Source organism: Palaemon carinicauda, chromosome 4, assembly GCF_036898095.1.
Source record: "Palaemon carinicauda isolate YSFRI2023 chromosome 4, ASM3689809v2, whole genome shotgun sequence".
Classification (NCBI taxonomy): domain Eukaryota; kingdom Metazoa; phylum Arthropoda; class Malacostraca; order Decapoda; family Palaemonidae; genus Palaemon; species Palaemon carinicauda.
The window spans coordinates 176166482-176192659 of NC_090728.1; the positions used below are offsets into that span (position 1 = coordinate 176166482).

The 26178-nt window shown below is 36.3% G+C and overlaps 1 protein-coding gene and 1 long non-coding RNA gene across 2 annotated transcripts; one reads left to right on the forward strand and one right to left on the reverse strand.

Annotated features, from left to right (window-relative positions):
- Positions 1–2128: 2128 nt before the first annotated feature.
- On the reverse strand, positions 2129–4693 carry LOC137639209 (uncharacterized). The gene is made up of 3 exons (XR_011044258.1): positions 4538–4693; positions 2773–3039; positions 2129–2330 (listed from the first exon to the last, which is right to left on the reverse strand). It is a non-coding gene; the product is annotated as an uncharacterized lncRNA (long non-coding RNA).
- A 4794-nt stretch (positions 4694–9487) lies between these two features.
- On the forward strand, positions 9488–11176 carry LOC137639763 (dnaJ homolog subfamily C member 3-like). The gene has a single exon (XM_068372008.1). The coding sequence runs from the start codon at positions 9488–9490 to the stop codon at positions 11174–11176; it is 1689 nt and encodes a 562-aa protein (XP_068228109.1).
- Positions 11177–26178: the final 15002 nt, after the last annotated feature.

A 26178-nucleotide genomic window follows, 5' to 3' on the forward strand; every position in this document is an offset into this window, starting at 1 on the left:
AGCTTCGAGCTTTTGCTCAGAGAGTTTATGCCTCAACTGAAAAGGAGTACAATTTAATCATAAAGGAAACCCTCTCTGGTACAACTCAGGAACATAAATGGTGGTCTACCCTTAAATCTGCACTCTTTGGTGTAGATGCAACAGTTCCTCCTTTACTTAAACCAGATGGCTCCGTCACTCACTGTCCAAAGGAAAAGGCAACCCTTTTGGCTGATGTTTTTGACAGTAAACAGAGTAATGAAAAACTTGAACTTCCTCATTCCTGTTTTCCTGAGGCTAAACTAACTAGTTTAGCTTTTCGATCTCGTGAGATTAAAGCTCTGTTGATGGACCTTGATGCTTATGGAGGTGTAGACCCAAATGGTATTTTTCCTTTGTTTTTTATAAAGACAGCAGATTTCTTAGCTCCAAAGTTATCTGTTATTTTACGTAAGTTAGCAAGAAGAGGAGCTTTTAGCACTAGTTGGAGAATTGGTAATGTTACTCCTCTATGTAAATGTGTTTGTGGTAGCTCAAGTCCCACTGATTACCGCCCAATTTCCATAACTCCCATATTATCTAAAGTTTTTGAACGTCTTCTGGCAAAACGTCTTAATAGGTTTGCTGAAGGTAATCATCTATTCCCTAGTTTGCAATTTGGTTTTCGGAAAGGCCTTGGAGCATGTGATGCCCTTCTTACAATCTCCAATGCAGTACAGAAATCCCTTGATTGTGGTCGGGAAGTTCGTATGATTGGCCTTGATTTTAGTGCTGCCTTTGACCGTGTTAATCATGAGGCCCTTGTTTTCAAACTGAAACAGTTGGGAGTGGGTGGGTCGTTTCTTAGCATTATTATTGATTTTTTAAGTAGTAGATCTCAAAGAGTTGTTGTTGATGGGCACCATAGTGAGTATAGGAATGTGATATCCGGTGTTCCACAGGGTAGTGTTCTTGGCCCATTACTTTTCATACTATATACACATGACATGTGGTTTGGCCTAGAAAATAAGCTTGTTGCATATGCAGATGATGCTACTCTCTTTGCATCAATTCCATCCCCTGAATGTAGATCTGGGGTTGGTGAATCCCTTAATAGAGATTTAGCTAAAATTAGTGCATGGTGCAAATTATGGGGTATGAAGTTGAATCCTAACAAAACTCAAAGTATGATTGTAAGTAGGTCAAGGACGGTGGCTCCTCAACATCCGGATCTCAGTATTGATAATGTTTCTTTAAATTTGTATGACTCTTTCAAAATTTTAGGCGTGATTCTTGACAGCAAATTTACTTTTGAGAAACATATAAGGTCTGTGTCTTCTTCAATTGCACAAAAAATTGGCTTATTGAGAAAGTCTTTTAAGATATTCGGTGATCAATCTATTCTGAAGAAATGTTTTAATTCTTTTATTCTACCTTGTTTTGAGTATTGTTCTCCTGTCTGGTCTTCAGCTGCTGATTCTCATCTTAATTTGTTGGACAGAAACTTACGGTTTATTAAATTTCTTATTCCTGATCTAGATATTAATCTCTGGCACCGTCGATCAATTAGTTCATTATGCATGTTGCATAAGAATTTTCATAACTCTGACCATCCTTTACATTCAGATCTCCCTGGACAATTCTATCCTGTTCGTAATACTAGGAAGGCAGTTAATTCTAATAGCCAGGCCTTCTCCATCATAAGACTCAATACTACGCAGTACTCTAGAAGTTTTATTCCAGCTGTTACCAAGTTGTGGAATGATCTTCCTAATCGGGTTGTTGAATCAGTAGAACTTCAAAAGTTCAAAGTTGGAGCAAATGCTTTTTTGTTGACCAGGCGGACATGAGTCTTTTTATAGTTTATATATGACATATTTGTTGTTGACGTTGTTAATAGTTTATATATGATATATCTCTTTTGACATTACTTTTTTTAGAATGATTTATTGTTAATTTGTTCTCTTCAGTTATTTATTTCCTTATTTCCTTTCCTCACTGGGCTATTTTTCCCTGTTGGAGCCCCTGGGCTTATAGCATCTTGCTTTTCCAATTAGGGTTGTAGGTTGGATAGTAATAATAATAATAATAATAATATAAGTTTATATGCACATACGTGTGTACATATCCATGTATGTGGGGCTGAGTCAAACAAAAACAAAAATTATGAGGAATTGCATTTATTTCAACATATACATAACTCAATTAAAAAGGAGACAATTATAATTTTGATCGAATACAGAATTCAACTAAAAAGGACAAAATTCTAATTTTCATCGAATCCTGTCTTGATAAACATTTTGACTGTTGGACGCAAATTCCATCTGTGTAGCTGAAGTCTTCTAAGGCTTTCCTCGGCTTCCACAATCAACCTGGAAGAAGAAAACATCGTCTTTTTTATTTCCGATATCTATTATTATTATTATCATTATTAATATTATTATTATTTTATCTTATTTCATTTTATTATTATTATTATTATTATTATTATTATTATTATTATCATTATTGTTATAATTATCATCATCATTATTATTATTACAATTATTATTATTATTATTATTATTATTATTATTATTATTATTATTATTATTATTATTATTATTCTTATTATTACTTGCTAAGCTGCAATCCTAGTTAGAAAAGCAGGATGCTATAATCCCAAGGGCTCCAACAGGGAAAATAACCCAGCGATTAGAGGAAATAAACAAACAACAAGAGAAGTAATGAAAAATTATACCATATATCTAATTTCCTTTAAAATACTCCATGCTAGAATTAATTAAACAAACAAATAGATAAATTAAGACTTACATTTGCAGGCCAATCGCCGGCATTTATTTTGTCATTCCAGTACAGGCTGTGGTCGCAAGTGACTTCCCAAGCAATGCCTTAGACTCCACATTCACAGAACTTGGAGCAGTGCTCCGGGTGAGGGAAATAGACAGGATAAAGTCCTTGGGGCCTGGGACATCCTTCAGACACAGAGGCAGGACAAGCAATGAGCTGGTTAGCTTCAGCACTGGTCATGTAGTGGCCAGATATAGCCAGGAGGGCGAGGGAAAATGATAGGGTCTTCATCTGTAATGGAATAGAAACACGGGATGGTTGAAATGTTAAAATCGGTTGTTCAGTACAGTTTACTTCCTAAAGAAAATTAAAGATTTAAGATTTTAAAATATTAATTCTATCTCTCCGTTGCCCCAGTGTGGGTTTTCAAGTTGTTTTAAGTGAAAACACCCCTTTTCAAATTGTTTCAAGGTAAAAAAAAAAACCCTGTTTTCAAGTTGTTTTAAGGTGAAAAAAACACCAAGCCCCTCTCCACCCAAGCTAGGACCATGGAGGGCCAGACAATGGCTGCTGATGACTCAGTAGGTAGACCTATAGGCTCCCCTAAAACCCCCATCCTTACCTTACAAGGATGGTAAGGTTGCAATGACCAAAGGAACTAACGAGTTTGAGCGGGACTCGAACCCCAGTCTTGTTATAATTTTCAACTATTTAGAAAAGATGCTATTTTTTATATACCCTACTATTAGCAGCTCTGCTTCCAAAATGCTATTCAATTTGGTATTATAAATATATCTTTACCCTTTACTAATATTAAATGTTGGAACTACAGTCCAGCAAAGCTAGCTCACTCTAAAGTTATTTTATGAAATAAATAATCAATTATTCTAGGGTTTAAACGATTGTTATAAGACAAATGCTTGGGTATTAAACATATCACAAATTATCAAGTCCAACCTTTAAGACATTGAAATCGATATTTTTTGAGTTTCACCTGTCGGGTTAGGTGGTTGAATTTTCAATATCCTAACGATTTTAACAACTTTTAAGTTCAATATTTATACTAGTTAACCATCTATAGTCCATTTCTTTTAGCGATGCATATTTGCACCGACTCGCAGCGGTGCCCTTTTAGCTCGGAAAAGTTTTCTGATCGCTGATTGGTTAGAATTATCTTGTCCAACCAATCAGCGATCCGGAAACTTTTCCGAGCTAAAAGGGCATCGCTGCGAGTCGGTGCAAATATGCATCGCTAAAACAAATGAACTATAGTGCACAACAGAGTATGAGAGAGAGAGAGAGAGAGAGAGAGAGAGAGAGAGAGAGAGAGAGAGTTTATAGTGCACAGAAACCTACAGACAAATACAAATAAAGAATAAACATATATGAAAGCCCGAATTGAGAGAGAGAGAGAGAGAGAGAGAGAGAGAGAGAGAGAGTTTATAGAACACAGAAACCTACAGACAAATACAGATAAAGAATAAACATATATGAAAGCCCGAATTGAGAGAGAGAGAGAGAGAAAGAGAGAGAGAGAGAGAGAGAGAGAGAGAGAGAGAGAGAGAGAGAGTTTATAGAACACAGAAACCTACAGACAAATACAGATAAAGAATAAACATATATGAAAGCCCGAATTGAGAGAGAGAGAGAGAGAGAGAGGAGAGAGAGAGAGAGAGAGGGAGAGAGAGATAGAGAGAGAGAGAGTTTATAGTACACAGAAACTCAAAACTAAGTATAAAATAAAGAACAATCATTTAAGAAAGTTCAAGATAACAGTTAATCCCTTTACCTTAGCACTGGATACGAAAGAAGTTAGGTTTCTGCAAGGGAGTTGAGTTGTGTTGGCACTGCTTGGAGTGCGAGAAGTTTTATACCTTTCGAAAGCACACTGGAAGATCATGGGTAAGGTGGGGGCCTGTAAGGTGTGTTTACGACGTAGTTGACCGTAAATAAATTACGTAAGTTACGTGAAAGATAAGAAATCACAGAGCGGAAAAAAATAATAAATTGAGCTCCTTAAGTTTCTTAAATCTGCTCTTAGAATTATAAATCCTTTAATCCTGTTTCAAAAATCAACTGAGCTTCTAAAGTTTCTTAAATCTGCTCTTAGAATTATAAACCCTTTAATCCTGTTTCAAAATCAACTGAGCCTCTAAAGTTTCTTAAATCTGCTCTTAGAATTATAAATCCTTTAATCCTGTTTCAAAAATCAACTGAGCTTCTAAAGTTTCTTAAATCTGCTCTTAGAATTATAAACCCTTTAATCCTGTTTCAAAAATCAACTGAGCCTCTAAAGTTTCTTAAATCTTTTCTTAAAAATATAAACCTTTAATCCTGTTTCAAAAATCAACTGAGCTTCTAAAGTTTCTTAAATCTGCTCTTAGAATTATAAACCTTTAATCCTGTTTCAAAAATCAACTGAGCCTCTAAAGTTTCTTAAATCTTTTCTTAGAAATATAAACCTTTAATCCTGTTTCAAAAATCAACTGAGCCTCTAAAGTTTCTTAAATCTTTTCTTAGAAATATAAACCTTTAATCCTGTTTCAAAAATCAACTGAGCTTCTAAAGTTTCTTAAATCTGCTCTTAGAATTATAAACCCTTTAATCCTGTTTCAAAAATCAACTGAGCCTCTAAAGTTTCTTAAATCTTTTCTTAGAAATATAAACCTTTAATCCTGTTTCAAAAATCAACTGAGCCTCTAAAGTTTCTTAAATCTTTTCTTAGAAATATAAACCTTTAATCCTGTTTCAAAAATCAACTGAGCTTCTAAAGTTTCTTAAATCTGCTCTTAGAATTATAAACCCTTTAATCCTGTTTCAAAAATCAACTGAGCCTCTAAAGTTTCTTAAATCTTTTCTTAGAAATATAAACCTTTAATCCTGTTTCAAAAATCAACTGAGCCTCTAAAGTTTCTTAAATCTTTTCTTAGAAATATAAACCTTTAATCCTGTTTCAAAAATCAACTGAGCCTCTAAAGTTTCTTAAATCTGCTCTTAGAATTATAAACCCTTTAATCCTGTTTCAAAAATCAACTGAGCCTCTAAAGTTTCTTAAATCTTTTCTTAGAAATATAAACCTTTAATCCTGTTTCAAAAATCAACTGAGCTTCTAAAGTTTCTTAAATCTGGGAGTTCCCAATGATACTATTTTCTAATGATAATTTCAATACATTTCCTCATAATAATATTAGAAATATCAAAAATATTAAAATTGTTATTATTGAAATCTTTAAAATTTTGATAATTATCGTAATTATTAAAATTATTATCTTTCCATTGAGTGTCCGAAGAATGATACAAAGACAAAGTAATCAAATTCACATAAAAAATTTCAGTACTTAATAAGAAATAACTATTACTTTCTGAGGACTTTTGCTACATTATGATATATATATATATATATATATTTGAATTCCTTATTACATTTTTATATGGAGCACACTCAAATATTGTTGGAACTGACAATTCCAATTAATATACATCAGAATGATATATCCTTTGTTTGCATTATCCTCACAGCTGCTCTCTCTCTCTCTCTCTCTCTCTCTTCTCTCTCTCTCTCTCTCTCTCTCTCTCCCTCTTTTAGGGATCCACCTGGGATGATGACGATGCTATATATATATATATTTATATGCGTGTGTGTGTGTGTGTGTGTTAAACACACACACACACACACACACATATATATATATATATATATATACATATGTTCATATACCCACACATGGAAAAATTACAGATTTCGTTGTATTCGTGCATATATATATATATATATACAGTATATATATCTCTAAATATATATATATATATATATATACACTGTATATATACATACATATATATATATATATATAAATATATATATATATATATATATATGCACGAATACAACGAAATCTTAATTTTTCCATGTGTGGCTATATAAACATATATATTATATATATATATACATATATATATATATATATATTTGTGTGTGTGTGTGTTTGTGTGTGTGTGTAACACACACACATGCATATATATATATATATATAGCATCTTCATCATCCCAGGTGGATCCCTAAAGAGAGAGAGAGAGAGGAGAGAGAGAGAGAGAGAGATTTATAGTTCCCAGAGACCTACAGCCAAATACAAATAAAGAATATTCATATGTGAAAGTCCGAAATGAGAGAGAGAGAGAGAGAGAGAGAGAGAGAGAGGGCCTCGGTAAAATTTCGCCAGTCGTCTCCATCTTGAGCTGTTATTTCAATACTTCTCCATTCATCATCTAGCTTCTCGCTTCACAGTCCTCAGCCAAGTAGCCCTAGGTCTTCGAACTCTATTGGTGCCTTGTGGATCATTTCAATTATATTAGATAAAAATATGAAAAATCGAGAAAGTGGACAAGAAATTGAATTCTGCCGATGCAGCCATAGTATTTAACTCCACCTGTTTGAAATAGGGTCTCCTACCAAGATATTATTATCATTATTATCAATCATTAATTATTAATTATTTATTATTTACTATTTATTATTGTCTTCTTTCTTCTTGCTGAAGCGAGCAATTTCTTCATACTTTTCCAGCTGATCTTCAAATCCAGAATTTCCTGCATTTTCCGCTCTCAGAGTTATGATATTCTCATGAAGTTTGATGTTTTCATCAATGTGTTTCTGGAGCAACCGTCTGGACTCAGGAGGCTGGAGAGATTCCTTGATCGGGAACTGGTTGCATGATTTTTGCACTTGCATTTCCACAAGCTGCTTTTGCAAAGCAGCATTTTCTTCGGCCAGATTTTCCAATTTCTTCTTCAAAGAAACTATGCCGTCAACAACAGATCTCCGCCTGAAGTCTCTCAGCAACTGCGGGCAAGGAAATTCCTTCTGCCACATCTGGTTCAGAAACCTCCACAGATTATCTAGGAATTCTTGATGGTCCGGTAATCCTGCCATTCTTCAATAGTTTCAACTTTGTTTCTTGGCTGCTTTGGTGAGCGTCTGAAAATTTCTTTCTTCTTGACAGTGTAAGAGGAGACTTACAGGAGAAGGGGATTGATGAGGCAGAAGCGCATAATAGAAAAAGATGGAAACGGCTCATCCGCAACGGCGACCCCATATAAAAATGGGAATCAGCTGGGAAGGAGAAGATTTACTATTTATTATTATTATTATTATTATTATTATTATTATTATTATTTATTATTATTATTATTATTTCTTAAGTTAACACCGTCTTCAGACGGGAAAGGAGGAAAAAATGTCTTGGAAACCTATCGTTGGAGTCGGTGACTCGAAAAATTTCTTCAGGCGACTGAAAAGTCTTCAGAATCCTTAGAATTCTCACCTCGTTATTTTTTTCAAATCAATGCTGATACGAACCTCAGCCCGGTATATATGATTATGGCTTCAAAGTTGAATCAAGCGTTCGGATTGTGGGTGAATATCATCGGAGACTTTATTACAGAAAAATACAACTGGACTCGGAATGCAACTTCTGTTATCAAAGAACGGAATGCTGTATGCGAGAATATGACGTTAAATCTTCAGGGACAGCTGCAAACTCTCAAGGAGTCGTCGGTGTTCAAATGGTTTGGCTGGATTCTCCCAGAGGCGCCGAGTTTTGCAGCCGCTTCTCAGGATGGATTCCTCGGGGGATGGCTGCAGCGCTGTCCTTGGATTGGGGGCTATTTTAAAGCCCGTGAGGAACTACGTGGATGTGAACATGGATTGCGGCAAATGGCAGCAGAAGCTTTGAAATTCAACGACCAGATAAAATCAAGATGGTTCGTTGGGAAACTGCTCCCCGAATTCGACATTGGAGGAATTAAAGATATCCTTTCTCATAGTAACAAGAACATTTACATTGGTTTGACTGCTGCTGGCGTCATATTCGGCGGAATAATGTTTGCTATGAGAAGGATTTCTAAAGGTGTAAGTGTTTCAGAATTGGACGGAGAGGATCGAACATCTCTGGTGGAAAATCTTGAGAAAAATCTTGATGAGGAAAACAAGTTACTCGGAGAACTACATGAATTGAAAGGAGCTTTAGATGAAATGAAGACAGAGGAAGAAAAGCAAGAAAAACTGAAAACCCAGAAGGAGACTGAGAATCAAAAGCTAAAAATTGATTGTGCCGAAAAACACCTCCAAATGAAGGAACAACAGAAGAAAGAAGAAATTCTTAAAACGGAAAAGGAAGAAATTCAGAAAATTTTGAATGAGAAATAGAAAAATTGGAAAAAGCCTGCGTCCATAAAGACATCCAAATCAAGGAACAGGAGACGAAAGAGGACATTCTTAAAGTGGAAAAGGAAGAAATTAAAAAAATTTTGAATGAGAAAATAGAAAAACTGGAAAAAGCCTGCGTCCATAAAGACATCCAAATCAAGGAACAGGAGACGAAAGAGGACATTCTTAAAGTGGAAAAGGAAGAAATTAAAAAAATTTTGAATGAGAAAATAGAAAAACTGGAAAAAGCCTGCGTCCATAAAGACATCCAAATCAAGGAACAGGAGACGAAAGAGGACATTCTTAAAGTGGAAAAGGAAGAAATTAAAAATTTTGAATGAGAAAATAGAAAAATTGGAAAAAGCCTGCGTCCATAAAGACCTCAAATTAAGGAGCAAGAAAAATTGCTGGAGATTCTTAAAACGGAAAATAATCGACCTAAGAAATGGCAAAATAATATAGTAAATAAATTGAGAAATGAATTAGAAGAACTAAAGGCAGAAAAAGAAAAACAAGAAAAGTTGCGAGATAAAATGGCGTCGGATTATGAAAATCTGAAGAAACTGTGCGCTAATAAAGATGATAGGTTAAAACGACAGGAACTGTTACTGGAAATTCTTAAACTTGGGCATAAGGAACCGAAGAAATTCCAAAAGGATCATATCATTATCTGGAAAAATAAGGTAGACGAATTGAATGCAGCTAAAGAAGAGCAAGAGAAGCTGAATGCAAAGATGGCGTCGGATTACCAAAATCTCTTGAAAGAATGCGCCAAGAAAGATCTCGAGATGAAGAAACGGGACAGGTTACTTGAGAATCTTATAGCTGAAAACAAGGCAACTCAAGAGCAAAAGGAACAATTGAGGAACGAAATAAACAAACTGAAGGCCGAGAAACAGGCGAAGGAATCTACGAAAACTGAGAAGAATTCTGATCAAGAAAAGGAACAGGAGTCCGTCAAAAGAGACTCTAAGGTGAACGAACACCCGAAGAATGAAGAACTGAAGAAAGAGGGTAAGAAGGATCAAGAAAAGGAAAAGGAGTCCGTCAAAAGAGACTCTAAGGTGAACGAACACCCGAAGAATGAAGAACTGAAGAAAGGGGGTAAGAAGGATCAAGAAAAGGAAAAGGAGTCCGTCAAAAGAGACTCTAGGGTGAACGAAGACCCGAAGAATGAAGAACTGAAAAAAGAGTGTAAGAAGGGTCAAGAAAAGGAAAAGGAGTCCGTCAACAGAGACTCTAAAGTGAACGAACCGCCAAAGAATGAACTGAAGAAAGAGTGCAAGAAGGAAACGGAAAATAAGGCGGAAGATAAGCGGGGAAAGTTATTAAAGGAGGGGTTATCGGCTCATAAAAATAAAAGGTTCGACGAGGCCATAACCATCTTTACAGATGCCTTGGGAATAGATTCGGACAACAAAGAACAAACTGCTCTTCTGCACATCCTTCGGGCTGAGGCGAACGCTTCCTCCGGAAACCCTCAGGACATGGACATCGTATTGGACTGTTGTCAAGCCGTCGACAAAGGTCTTCAAGGATGCCGAGCCTACATGCTTCGAGGGAAACACCTTCTCAAACTAGGCCTTTTCGACGCTGCCCTAAAGGACTTCGAAGCTTCGAGGAAGGTGGAGGGATCTAGGGAATGTTTGAAATTCATAGAGGATACCAAGGCACTAAAGCAGAAATGGGAGAGCCAAAGCCATTATGAGGTTTTGGGTGTGGGTCAGACGGCCACTAGGGCAGACGTTTTAAAAGCCTTCAAAGGCTTGTCCATGAAGTTACATCCGGACAGACACCGAGACAAGCCTGAATTCATACAGCGGGCTTTCGAGGAGAAGTTCAAAAAGGTGGTTAATGCTAAAATGGTTCTGACGGATGATCAAAGCAGAAGGACATACGATGCTGAGCTACTACGACAACGCCCAAGACAACAGCCAGGACAGTGGGACCAACGTCAGCAGAACTTCCATTTCGAACCAAGAGGAGACCGACGTCAGCAGAACTTCCATTTCGAACCAAGAGGAGACCGACGTCAGCAGAACTTCCATTTCGAACCAAGAGGAGACCGACGTCAGCAGAATTTCCATTTCGAACCAAGAGGGGACCAAGGTCAGTACTTCTACTATTATGCACCAACAGGGGGACAATCTCACCAGTGGAATCATGGAAAATCGTTTGGGAATTTGTTTGATATGTTTGAAGAAATGTTCAAGAAAATGTAAATGAAAAGTCCTTCCTGAATGATGAAAAAAAAAAAAAAATAGAAAAAAAATAGGTGGAGTATATTCTTAGAATAAGTTTCAATTGGGTTTTTAGGAGAGTAATAGTTTTAGTTTACATTTTTAAGTACATAATTTTTCTTATGTAAGACCCACTGGAAGGATAAAGTTGATGGACTTTGGAAAAGAAGAGATAACGTAACCTTTTTTTAAGAGGAGGAAATATCCTTTGATGCAGATGGTACAAGCTCTACATCATCGGGTAATGGATGGACTAAGCAGGAGGGATCAAGTTGGTGGTCTAAGACAGATGGAGAGAAAAGGACTATTTTTTTAGGAGAAAATATCCAGCAAGTGCTTAAGGGATGCTTGGCTCCACTACCAGGCTTGATGGACGTGGAATACCTACGAGGACTTGCTCTGCAGAGGGAAAAACCTTGTCTTTTTCTAGTATGCTATGTTCCCTGGTGGGGTCGTACAGGGGCTTCGTCAGGTGAACAAATGGTCAGATATCTAGATCTATTCTTTCGGATACTAACCTTCGGGTGGTTCTGGGGGAATAATCTAGAAGACTGGCTCTGCAGAGGGGAGGAGGCAAGGTTCTTCTAGTATGTGGTCAGGTCTTTGTAGGGGGACCAAAGAAATCAGGCTGGGGAAAAAGCTTAAATCTTAGAGGAGAAGGTGGAGGTGAACAGCAAAAAACCAAATTCCCAAAAATATAAAAAGCTACAAAATCCCCCAAAGATATAAAAACTATAAAATTAAAAAAAAAGTTATGAAAACAATAAGATAGAAAAAAGGCTGCTACAAGAGGAAAGGAGAAGCAGGAAGAGGAAAAGCAGCTGCAGCAGCAGCTGCAGCAGCAAAATATTGGAAAAGAAAAAATAAATTATAAAATCCAAAAAATATAACAACTACAAACCCCCCAAAAATGATAAAAACTACAAAATAGAGAAAAAGCACCAAAAAAAAAAAAAAAAAAATAGGCAGCAGCAGCAAGAGGAGGGAAGATGGAGAAGTGGCTGAAACACCAGCAGCAAAAAAAAAAAAAAAAAAAAAAAAAAAAAACCAACAGGAAAGATATCCAAAAAAAAAGGAGGCAGAAGCAGCAGCAAGAGGAGGAAGAGAAGGAGGAAAAGTGGCTGGAGCAGTAGCAACATATATAAAAAAAAATAAAACAAAATAAAATAAATAATCGAAAAAAAAAGAGGCAGAAGCAGCAGCAAGAGGAGGAAGAGAAGGAGGAAAAGTGGCTGGAGCAGCAGCAGTATATATATATATATATATATATATATATATATATATATATATATATATATATATATATATATATATATATATATATATATATATATATATATATATATATATATATATATATAAAATATCCTTTGATGTAGAGAGACAAGGCTATATTATAGCATAAAGTAATTTCTCAGATGGTAGGATCAAGTAGCTGGACTATGGAAGATGGACAGAAAAAGGAACTTTGTTTTGAGAAGGAAATATCCTTTGATGTAGAGGTAAAGGCTATATTATAGCATAAAGTACTTTCTCAGTTGGAAGGATCAAGTTGCTGGACTATGGAAGATGGACAGAAAAAGGAACTTTGTTTTGGGAAAGATATATCCTTTGATGTAGAGGTAAAGGCTATATTATAGCATAAAGTACTTTCTCAGTTGGAAGGATCAAGTTGCTGGACTATGGAAGATGGACAGAAAAAGGAACTTTGTTTTGAGAAGGAAATATCCTTTGATGTAGAGGTACAAGGCTACATTATAGGATAACGTACTTTCTCAGTTGGAAGGATCAAGTTGCTGGACTATGGAAGATGGACAGAAAAAGGAACTTTATTTTGAGAAGGAAATATCCTTTGATGTAGAGGTACAAGGCTACATTATAGGATAACGTACTTACTCAGTTGGAAGGATCAAGTTGCTGGACTATGGAAAATGGACAGAAAAAGGAACTTTGTTTTGGGAAAGATATATCCTTTGATGTAGAGGTACAAGGCTACATTATAGGATAAAGTACTTTCTCAGTTGGAAGGATCAAGTAGCTGGACTATAGGAGATGGACAGAAAAAGGAACTTTGTTTTGGGAAAGATATATCCTTTGATGTAGAGGTAAAGGCTATATTATAGCATAAAGTACTTTCTCAGTTGGAAGGATCAAGTTGCTGGACTATGGAAGATGGAGAGAAAAAGGAACTTTGTTTTGAGAAGGAAATATCCTTTGATGTAGAGGTACAAGGCTACATTATAGGATAACGTACTTTCTCAGTTGGAAGGATCAAGTAGCTGGACTATGGAAGATGGACAGAAAAAGGAACTTTATTTTGAGGAGGAAATATCCTTTAATGTAGAGGTACAAGGCTACAATATAGGATAAAGTACTTTCTCAGTTGTAAGGATCAAGTTGCTGGACTATGGAATATGGACAGACAAAGGAACTTTGTTTTGAGAAGGAAATATCCTTTGATGTAGAGGTACAAGGCTACATTATATGATAAAGTATTTTCTCAGTTGGAAAGATCAAGTTGCTGCACTATGGAAGATGGACAGAAAAAGGAACTTTGTTTTGAGAAGGAAATATCCTTTGATGTAGAGGTACAAGGCTACATTATATGATAAAGTACTTTCTCAGTTGGAAGGATCAAGTTGCTGACTATGGAAGATGGACAGAAAAGGGAACTTTGTTTTGAGAAGGAAATATCCTTTGATGTAGAGGTACAAGGCTACATTATAGGATAAAGTACTTTCTCAGTTGGAAGGATCAAGTTGCTGGACTATGGAAGATGGACAGAAAAAGGAACTTTGTTTTGAGAAGGAAATATCCTTTGATGTAGAGGTACAAGTCTACATTATAGGATAAAGTACTTTCTCAGTTGGAAGGATCAAGTTGCTGGACTATGGAAGATGGACAGAAAAAGGAACTTTGTTTTGAAAAGGAAATATCCTTTGATGTAGAGGTACAAGGTTACATTATAGGATAAAGTACTTTCTCAGTTGGAAGGATCAAGTTGCTGGACTATGGAAGATGGACAGAAAAAGGAACTTTATTTTGAGAAGGAAATATCCTTTGATGTAGAGGTACAAGGCTACATTATAGGATAACGTACTTACTCAGTTGGAAGGATCAAGTTGCTGGACTATGGAAAATGGACAGAAAAAGGAACTTTGTTTTGAGAAGGAAATATCCTTTGATGTAGAGGTACAAGGCTACATTATTGGATAAAGTACTTTCTCAGTTGGAAGGATCAAGTTGCTGGACTATGGAAGATGGACAGAAAAAGGAACTTTGTTTTGAGAAGGAAATATCCTTTGATGTAGAGGTACAAGGCTACATTATAGGATAAAGTACTTTCTCAGTTGGAAGGATCAAGTAGCTGGACTATGGAAGATGGACAGAAAAGGGAACTTTGTTTTGAGAAGGAAATATCCTTTGATGTAGAGGAACAAGGCTACATTATAGGATAAAGTACTTTCTCAGTTGGAAGGATCAAGTTTCTGGACTATGGAAGATGGACAGAAAAAGGAACTTTGTTTTGAGAAGAAAATATCCTTTGATGTAGAGGTACAAGGCTACATTATAGGATAAAGTACTTTCTCAGTTGGAAGGATTAAGTTGCTGGACTATGGAAGATGAACAGAAAAGGGAACTTTGTTTTGAGAAGGAAATATCATTTGATGTAGAGGTACAAGGCTACAATATAGGATAACGTACTTTCTCAGTTGGAAGAATCAAGTTGCTGGACTATGGAAGATAGACAGAAAAAGGAACTTTGTTTTGAGAAGGAAATATCCTTTGATGTAGAGGTACAAGGCTACATTATAGGATAAAGTACTTTCTCAGTTGGAAGGATCAAGTTGCTGGACTATGGAAGATGGAGAGAAAAAGGAATTTTGTTTTGAGAAGGAAATATCCTTTGATGTAGAGGTACAAGGCTACATTATAGGATAAAGTACTTTCTCAGTTGGAAGGATCAAGTTGCTGGACTATGGAAGATGGACAGAATAGGAACTTTGTTTTGAGACGGAAATATCCTTTGATGTAGAGGTACAAGGCTACATTATAGGATAAAGTACTTTCTCAGTTTGAAGGATCAAGTTACTGGACTATGGAAGATGGACAGAAAAAGGAACTTTGTTTTGAAAAGGAAATATCCTTTGATGTAGAGGTACAAGGCTACATTATAGGATAAAGTACTTTCTCAGTTGGAAGGATCAAGTTGCTGGACTATGGAAGATGGACAGAAAAAGGAACTTTGTTTTGAGAAGGAAATATTCTTTGATATAGAGGTACAAGGCTACATTATAGGATAAAGTACTTTCTCAGTTGGAAGGATCAAGTTGCTGGACTATGGAAGATGGACAGAAAAAGGAATTTTGTTTTGAGAAGGAAATATCCTTTGATGTAGAGGTACAAGGCTACATTATAGGATAAAGTACTTTCTCATTTGGAAGGATCAAGTTGCTGGACTATGGAAGATGGACAGAAAAAGGAACTTTGTTTTGAGAAGGAAATATCCCTTGATGTAGAGGAACAAGGCTACATTATAGGATAAAGTACTTTCTCAGTTGGAAGGATCAAGTTGCTGGACTATGGAAGATGGACAGAAAAAGTAACTTTGTTTTGAGAAGGAAATATCCTTTGATGTAGAGGCACAAGGCTATATCATAGGATAAAGTACTTTCTCAGTTGGAAAGATCAAGTTGCTGGACTATGGAAGATGGACAGAAAAAGGAACTTTGTTTTGAGAAGGAAATATCCTCTGATGTAGAGGTACAAGGCTACATTATAGGATAAAGTACTTTCTCAGTTGGAAGGATCAAATTGCTGGACTATGGAAGATGGACAGAAAAAGGAACTTTGTTTTGAGAAGGAAATATCCTCTGATGTAGAGGTACAAGGCTACATTATAGGATAAAGTACTTTCTCAGTTGGAAGGATCAAGTTGCTGGACTATGGAAGATGGACAGAAAAAGGAACTTTGTTTTGAGAAGGAAATATCCTCTGATGTAGAGGTACAAGGCTACATTATAGGATAAAGTACTTTCTCAGTTGGAAGGATCAAGTGGCTGGACTATGGAAGATGGACAGAAAAGGGAACTTTGTTTTGAGAAGGAAATATCCTCTGATGTAGAGGTACAAGGCTACATTATAGGATAAAGTACTTTCTCAGTTGGAAGGATCAAGTTGCTGGACTATGGAAGATGGACAGAAAAAGGAACTTTGTTTTGAGAAGGAAATATCCTTTGATGTAGATGTACAAGGCTACATTATAGGATAAAGTACTTTCTCAGTTGGAAGGATCAAGTTGCTGGACTATGGAAGATGGACAGAAAAAGGAACTTTGTTTTGAGAAGGAAATATCCTTTGATGTAGAGGTACAAGGCTACATTATAGGATAAAGTACTTTCTCAGTTGGAAGGATCAAGTTGCTGGACTATGGAAGATGGACAGAAAAAGGAACTTTGTTTTGAGAAGGAAATATCCTTTGATGTAGAGGTACAAGGCCACATTATAGGATAAAGTACTTTCTCAGTTGGAAGGATCAAGTTGCTGGACTATGGAAGATGGACAGAAAAAGGATCATTGTCTTGAGAAGGAAATATCTTTTAATGTAGAGGTACAAGGCTACATTATAGGATAAAGTACTTTCTCAGTTAGAAGGATCAAGTTGCTGGACTATGGAAGATGGACAGACAAAGGAACTTTGTTTTGAGAAGGAAATATCCTTTGATGTAGAGGTACAAGGCTACATTATAGGATAAAGTACTTTCTCAGTTGGAAGGATCAAGTTGCTGGACTATGGAAGATGGACAGAAAAAGGAACTTTGTTTTGAGAAGGAAATATCCTTTGATGTAGAGGTACAAGGCTACATTATAGCATAAAGTACTTTCTCAGTTGGAAGGATCAAGTTGCTGGACTATGGAAGATGGACAGAAAAAGGATCATTGTTTTGAAAAGGAAATATCCTTTAATGTAGAGGTACAAGGCTACATTATAGGATAAAGTACTTTCTCAGTTGGAAGGATCAAGTTGCTGGACTATGGAAGATGGACAGAAAAAGGAACTTTGTTTTGAGAAGGAAATATCCTTTGATGTAGAGGTACAAGGCTACATTATAGGATAAAGTACTTTCTCAGTTGGAAGGATCAAGTTGCTGGACTATGGAAGATGGACAGAAAAAGGAACTTTGTTTTGAGAAGGAAATATCCTTTGATGTAGAGGTACAAGGCTACATTATAGGATAAAGTACTTTCTCAGTTGGAAGGATCAAGTTGCTGGACTATGGAAGATGGACAGACAAAGGAACTTTGTTTTGAAAATGAAATATCCTTTGATGTAGAGGTACAAGGCTACATTATAGGATAAAGTACTTTCTCAGTTGGAAGGATCAAGTTGCTGGACTATGGAAGATGGACAGAAAAAGGAACTTTGTTTTGAGAAGGAAATATCCTTTGATGTAGAGGTACAAGGCTACATTATAGGATAAAGTACTTTCTCAGTTGGAAGGATCAAGTAGCTGGACTATGGAAGATGGACAGAAAAAGGAACTTTTTTTTGAGAAGGAAATATCCTTTGATGTAGAGGTACAAGGCTACATTATAGGATAAAGTACTTTCTCAGTTGGAAGGATCAAGTAGCTGGACTATGGAAGATGGACAGAAAAAGGAACTTTGTTTTGAGAAGGAAATATCCTTTGATGTAGAGGTACAAGGCTACATTATAGGATAAAGTACTTTCTCAGTTGGAAGGATCAAGTTGCTGGACTATGGAAGATGGACAGAAAAAGGATCATTGTTTTGAAAAGGAAATATCCTTTAATGTAGAGGTAGAAGGCTACATTATAGGATAAAGTACTTTCTCAGTTGGAAGGATCAAGTTGCTGGACTATGGAAGATGGACAGAAAAAGGAACTTTGTTTTGAGAAGGAAATATCCTTTGATGTAGAGGTACAAGGCTACATTATAGGATAAAGTACTTTCTCAGTTGGAAGGATCAAGTTGCTGGACTATGGAAGATGGACAGAAAAAGGAACTTTTTTTTGAGAAGGAAATATCCTTTGATGTAGAGGTACAAGGCTACATTATAGGATAAAGTACTTTCTCAGTTGGAAGGATCAAGTTGCTGGACTATGGAAGATGGACAGAAAAAGGAACTTTGTTTTGAGAAGGAAATATCCTTTGATGTAGAGGTACAAGGTTACATTATAGGATAAAGTACTTTCTCAGTTGGAAGGATCAAGTAGCTGGACTATGGAAGATGGACAGAAAAAGGAACTTTGTTTTGAGAAGGAAATATCCTTTGATGTAGAGGTACAAGGCTACATTATAGGATAAAGTACTTTCTCAGTTGGAAGGATCAAGTTGCTGGACTATGGAAGATGGACAGACAAAGGAACTTTGTTTTGAGAAGGAAATATCCTTTGATGTAGAGGTACAAGGCTACATTATAGGATAAAGTACTTTTTCAGTTGGAAGGATCAAGTTGCTGGACTATGGAAGATGGACAGAAAAGGGAACTTTGTTTTGAGAATTAAATATCCTTTGATGTAGAGGTGCAAGGCTACATTATAGGATAACGTACTTTTTCAGTTGGAAGAATAAAGTGGCAGGACTATGGAAGATGGACAGAAAAAGGAACTTTGTTTTGAGGAGGAAATATCCTTTGATGTAGAGGTACAAGGCTACATTATAGGATAAAGTACTTTCTCAGTTGGAAGGATCAAGTTGCTGGACTATGGAAGATGGACAGAAAAAGAAACTTTGTTTTGAGAAGGAAATATCCTATGATGTAGAGGTACAAGGCTACATTATAGGATAACGTACTTTCTAAGTTGGAAGCATCAAGTGGCTGGACTATGGAAGATGGACAGGAAAAGGAACTTTGTTTTGAGAAGGAAATATCCTCTGATGTAGAGGAACAAGGCTACATTATAGGATAAAGTACTTTCTCAGTTGGAAGGATCAAGTTGCTGGACTATGGAAGATGGACAGAAAAAGGAACTTTGTTTTGAGGTGGAGATATCCTTTGATGTAGAGGTATAAGGCTACATTATAGGATAACGTACTTTCTCAGTTGGAAGGATAAAGTGGCTGGACTATGGAAGATCGACAGAAAAGGGAACTTTGTTTCGAGAAGGAAATATCCTTTGATGTAGAGGTACAAGGCTACAATATAGGTTAAAGTACTTTTTCAGTTGGAAGGATCAAGTTGCTGGACTATGGAAGATGGACAGAAAAGGAACTTATTTTTGAGAAGGAAATATCCTTTGATGTAGAGGTACAAGGCTACATTATAGCATGAAATAATTTCTCAGATGGAAGGATCAAGTAGCTTGACTATGGTAAATGGACAGAAAAAGGAAATTTGTTTTGAGAAGGATATATACTCTGATGTAGAGGTACAAGGCTACAATATAGGATAAAGTACTTTTTCAGTTGGAAGGATCAAGTAGCTGGACTATGGAAGATGGAGAGAAAAGGGAACTTTGGTTTGAGAAGGAAATATCCTTTGATGTAGAGGTACAAGGCTACATTATAGGATAAAGTACTTTCTCAGTTGGAAAGATCGAGTTGCTGGACTATGGAAGATGGACAGACAAAGGAATTTTGTTTTGAAAAGGAAATATCCTTTGATGTAGAGGTACAAGGCTACATTATAGGATAAAGTACTTTCTCAGTTGGAAGGATCAAGTTGCTGGACTATGGAAGATGGACAGAAAAAGGAACTTTGTTTTGAGAAGGAAATATCCTTTGATGTAGAGGTACAAGTCTACATTATAGGATAAAGTACTTTCTCAGTTAGATGGATCAAGTTGCTGGACTATGGAAGATGGACAGAAAAAGGAACTTTGTTTTGAGAAGGAAATATCCTTTGATGTAGAGGTACAAGGCTACAGTATATAATAAAGTACTTTCTCAGTTAGATGGATCAAGTTGCTGGACTATGGAAGATGGACAGAAAAAGGAACTTTGTTTTGAGAATGAAATATCCTTTGATGTAGAGGTACAAGGCTACATTATAGCATAAAGTACTTTCTCAGTTGGAAGGATCAAGTTGCTGGACTATGGAATATGGACAGAAAAAGGAACATTGTTTTGAGAATGAAATATCCTTTGATGTAGAGGTAAAAGGCTACATGATAGGATAACGTACTTTCTCAGTTGGAAGGATCAAGTAGCTGGACTATGGAAGATGGACAGAAAAAGGAACTTTGTTTTGAGGAGGAAATATCCTTTGATGTAGAAGTAAAAAGCTACATTATAGGATAAAGTACTTTCTCAGTTGGAAGGATAAAGTTGCTTGACTATGGAAGATGGACAGAAAAAGGATCTTTGTTTTGAGAAGGAAATATCCTTTGATGTAGAGGTACAAGGCTACATTATAGAATAAAGTACTTTCTCAGTTGGAAGGATCAAGTTGCTGGACTATGGAAGATGGACAGAAAAAGGAACTTTGTTTTGAGAAGGAAATATCCTTTGATGTAGAGGTACAAGGCTACATTATAGGATAAAGTACTTTCTCAGTTGGAAGGATCAAGTTGCTGGACTATGGAAGATGGACAGAATAGGAACTTTGTTTTGAGACGGAAATATCCTTTGATGTAGAGGTACAAGGCTACATTATAGGATAAAGTACTTTCTCAGTTTGAAGGATCAAGTTACTGGACTATGGAAGATGGACAGAAAAAGGAACTTTGTTTTGAAAAGGAAATATCCTTTGATGTAGAGGTACAAGGCTACATTATAGGATAAAGTACTTTCTCAGTTGGAAGGATCAAGTTGCTGGACTATGGAAGATGGACAGAAAAAGGAACTTTGTTTTGAGAAGGAAATATTCTTTGATATAGAGGTACAAGGCTACATTATAGGATAAAGTACTTTCTCAGTTGGAAGGATCAAGTTGCTGGACTATGGAAGATGGACAGAAAAAGGAATTTTGTTTTGAGAAGGAAATATCCTTTGATGTAGAGGTACAAGGCTACATTATAGGATAAAGTACTTTCTCATTTGGAAGGATCAAGTTGCTGGACTATGGAAGATGGACAGAAAAAGGAACTTTGTTTTGAGAAGGAAATATCCCTTGATGTAGAGGAACAAGGCTACATTATAGGATAAAGTACTTTCTCAGTTGGAAGGATCAAGTTGCTGGACTATGGAAGATGGACAGAAAAAGTAACTTTGTTTTGAGAAGGAAATATCCTTTGATGTAGAGGCACAAGGCTATATCATAGGATAAAGTACTTTCTCAGTTGGAAAGATCAAGTTGCTGGACTATGGAAGATGGACAGAAAAAGGAACTTTGTTTTGAGAAGGAAATATCCTCTGATGTAGAGGTACAAGGCTACATTATAGGATAAAGTACTTTCTCAGTTGGAAGGATCAAATTGCTGGACTATGGAAGATGGACAGAAAAAGGAACTTTGTTTTGAGAAGGAAATATCCTCTGATGTAGAGGTACAAGGCTACATTATAGGATAAAGTACTTTCTCAGTTGGAAGGATCAAGTTGCTGGACTATGGAAGATGGACAGAAAAAGGAACTTTGTTTTGAGAAGGAAATATCCTCTGATGTAGAGGTACAAGGCTACATTATAGGATAAAGTACTTTCTCAGTTGGAAGGATCAAGTGGCTGGACTATGGAAGATGGACAGAAAAGGGAACTTTGTTTTGAGAAGGAAATATCCTCTGATGTAGAGGTACAAGGCTACATTATAGGATAAAGTACTTTCTCAGTTGGAAGGATCAAGTTGCTGGACTATGGAAGATGGACAGAAAAAGGAACTTTGTTTTGAGAAGGAAATATCCTTTGATGTAGATGTACAAGGCTACATTATAGGATAAAGTACTTTCTCAGTTGGAAGGATCAAGTTGCTGGACTATGGAAGATGGACAGAAAAAGGAACTTTGTTTTGAGAAGGAAATATCCTTTGATGTAGAGGTACAAGGCTACATTATAGGATAAAGTACTTTCTCAGTTGGAAGGATCAAGTTGCTGGACTATGGAAGATGGACAGAAAAAGGAACTTTGTTTTGAGAAGGAAATATCCTTTGATGTAGAGGTACAAGGCCACATTATAGGATAAAGTACTTTCTCAGTTGGAAGGATCAAGTTGCTGGACTATGGAAGATGGACAGAAAAAGGATCATTGTCTTGAGAAGGAAATATCTTTTAATGTAGAGGTACAAGGCTACATTATAGGATAAAGTACTTTCTCAGTTAGAAGGATCAAGTTGCTGGACTATGGAAGATGGACAGACAAAGGAACTTTGTTTTGAGAAGGAAATATCCTTTGATGTAGAGGTACAAGGCTACATTATAGGATAAAGTACTTTCTCAGTTGGAAGGATCAAGTTGCTGGACTATGGAAGATGGACAGAAAAAGGAACTTTGTTTTGAGAAGGAAATATCCTTTGATGTAGAGGTACAAGGCTACATTATAGCATAAAGTACTTTCTCAGTTGGAAGGATCAAGTTGCTGGACTATGGAAGATGGACAGAAAAAGGATCATTGTTTTGAAAAGGAAATATCCTTTAATGTAGAGGTACAAGGCTACATTATAGGATAAAGTACTTTCTCAGTTGGAAGGATCAAGTTGCTGGACTATGGAAGATGGACAGAAAAAGGAACTTTGTTTTGAGAAGGAAATATCCTTTGATGTAGAGGTACAAGGCTACATTATAGGATAAAGTACTTTCTCAGTTGGAAGGATCAAGTTGCTGGACTATGGAAGATGGACAGAAAAAGGAACTTTGTTTTGAGAAGGAAATATCCTTTGATGTAGAGGTACAAGGCTACATTATAGGATAAAGTACTTTCTCAGTTGGAAGGATCAAGTTGCTGGACTATGGAAGATGGACAGACAAAGGAACTTTGTTTTGAAAATGAAATATCCTTTGATGTAGAGGTACAAGGCTACATTATAGGATAAAGTACTTTCTCAGTTGGAAGGATCAAGTTGCTGGACTATGGAAGATGGACAGAAAAAGGAACTTTGTTTTGAGAAGGAAATATCCTTTGATGTAGAGGTACAAGGCTACATTATAGGATAAAGTACTTTCTCAGTTGGAAGGATCAAGTAGCTGGACTATGGAAGATGGACAGAAAAAGGAACTTTTTTTTGAGAAGGAAATATCCTTTGATGTAGAGGTACAAGGCTACATTATAGGATAAAGTACTTTCTCAGTTGGAAGGATCAAGTAGCTGGACTATGGAAGATGGACAGAAAAAGGAACTTTGTTTTGAGAAGGAAATATCCTTTGATGTAGAGGTACAAGGCTACATTATAGGATAAAGTACTTTCTCAGTTGGAAGGATCAAGTTGCTGGACTATGGAAGATGGACAGAAAAAGGATCATTGTTTTGAAAAGGAAATATCCTTTAATGTAGAGGTAGAAGGCTACATTATAGGATAAAGTACTTTCTCAGTTGGAAGGATCAAGTTGCTGGACTATGGAAGATGGACAGAAAAAGGAACTTTGTTTTGAGAAGGAAATATCCTTTGATGTAGAGGTACAAGGCTACATTATAGGATAAAGTACTTTCTCAGTTGGAAGGATCAAGTTGCTGGACTATGGAAGATGGACAGAAAAAGGAACTTTTTTTTGAGAAGGAAATATCCTTTGATGTAGAGGTACAAGGCTACATTATAGGATAAAGTACTTTCTCAGTTGGAAGGATCAAGTTGCTGGACTATGGAAGATGGACAGAAAAAGGAACTTTGTTTTGAGAAGGAAATATCCTTTGATGTAGAGGTACAAGGTTACATTATAGGATAAAGTACTTTCTCAGTTGGAAGGATCAAGTAGCTGGACTATGGAAGATGGACAGAAAAAGGAACTTTGTTTTGAGAAGGAAATATCCTTTGATGTAGAGGTACAAGGGCTACATTATAGGATAAAGTACTTTCTCAGTTGGAAGGATCAAGTTGCTGGACTATGGAAGATGGACAGACAAAGGAACTTTGTTTTGAGAAGGAAATATCCTTTGATGTAGAGGTACAAGGCTACATTATAGGATAAAGTACTTTTTCAGTTGGAAGGATCAAGTTGCTGGACTATGGAAGATGGACAGAAAAGGGAACTTTGTTTTGAGAATTAAATATCCTTTGATGTAGAGGTGCAAGGCTACATTATAGGATAACGTACTTTTTCAGTTGGAAGAATAAAGTGGCAGGACTATGGAAGATGGACAGAAAAAGGAACTTTGTTTTGAGGAGGAAATATCCTTTGATGTAGAGGTACAAGGCTACATTATAGGATAACGTACTTTCTAAGTTGGAAGCATCAAGTGGCTGGACTATGGAAGATGGACAGGAAAAGGAACTTTGTTTTGAGAAGGAAATATCCTCTGATGTAGAGGAACAAGGCTACATTATAGGATAAAGTACTTTCTCAGTTGGAAGGATCAAGTTGCTGGACTATGGAAGATGGACAGAAAAAGGAACTTTGTTTTGAGGTGGAGATATCCTTTGATGTAGAGGTATAAAGGCTACATTATAGGATAACGTACTTTCTCAGTTGGAAGGATAAAGTGGCTGGACTATGGAAGATCGACAGAAAAGGGAACTTTGTTTCGAGAAGGAAATATCCTTTGATGTAGAGGTACAAGGCTACAATATAGGTTAAAGTACTTTTTCAGTTGGAAGGATCAAGTTGCTGGACTATGGAAGATGGACAGAAAAGGAACTTATTTTTGAGAAGGAAATATCCTTTGATGTAGAGGTACAAGGCTACATTATAGCATGAAATAATTTCTCAGATGGAAGGATCAAGTAGCTTGACTATGGTAAATGGACAGAAAAAGGAAATTTGTTTTGAGAAGGATATATACTCTGATGTAGAGGTACAAGGCTACAATATAGGATAAAGTACTTTTTCAGTTGGAAGGATCAAGTAGCTGGACTATGGAAGATGGAGAGAAAAGGGAAACTTTGGTTTGAGAAGGAAATATCCTTTGATGTAGAGGTACAAGGCTACATTATAGGATAAAGTACTTTCTCAGTTGGAAAGATCGAGTTGCTGGACTATGGAAGATGGACAGACAAAGGAATTTTGTTTTGAAAAGGAAATATCCTTTGATGTAGAGGTACAAGGCTACATTATAGGATAAAGTACTTTCTCAGTTGGAAGGATCAAGTTGCTGGACTATGGAAGATGGACAGAAAAAGGAACTTTGTTTTGAGAAGGAAATATCCTTTGATGTAGAGGTACAAGTCTACATTATAGGATAAAGTACTTTCTCAGTTAGATGGATCAAGTTGCTGGACTATGGAAGATGGACAGAAAAAGGAACTTTGTTTTGAGAAGGAAATATCCTTTGATGTAGAGGTACAAGGCTACAGTATATAATAAAGTACTTTCTCAGTTAGATGGATCAAGTTGCTGGACTATGGAAGATGGACAGAAAAAGGAACTTTGTTTTGAGAATGAAATATCCTTTGATGTAGAGGTACAAGGCTACATTATAGCATAAAGTACTTTCTCAGTTGGAAGGATCAAGTTGCTGGACTATGGAATATGGACAGAAAAAGGAACATTGTTTTGAGAATGAAATATCCTTTGATGTAGAGGTAAAAGGCTACATGATAGGATAACGTACTTTCTCAGTTGGAAGGATCAAGTAGCTGGACTATGGAAGATGGACAGAAAAAGGAACTTTGTTTTGAGGAGGAAATATCCTTTGATGTAGAAGTAAAAAGCTACATTATAGGATAAAGTACTTTCTCAGTTGGAAGGATAAAGTTGCTTGACTATGGAAGATGGACAGAAAAAGGATCTTTGTTTTGAGAAGGAAATATCCTTTGATGTAGAGGTACAAGGCTACATTATAGAATAAAGTACTTTCTCAGTTGGAAGGATCAAGTTGCTGGACTATGGAAGATGGACAGAAAAAGGAACTTTGTTTGAGAAGGAAATATCCTTTGATGTAGAGGTACAAGGCTACAATATAGGATAACGTACTTTCTCAGTTGGAAGGATCAAGTTGCTG

Coding starts and splice junctions, on each gene's coding strand:
- LOC137639763 (XM_068372008.1), top strand. CDS start 9,488: ATGGCGTCGGATTATGAAAATCTGAAGAAACTGTGCGCTAATAAAGAT.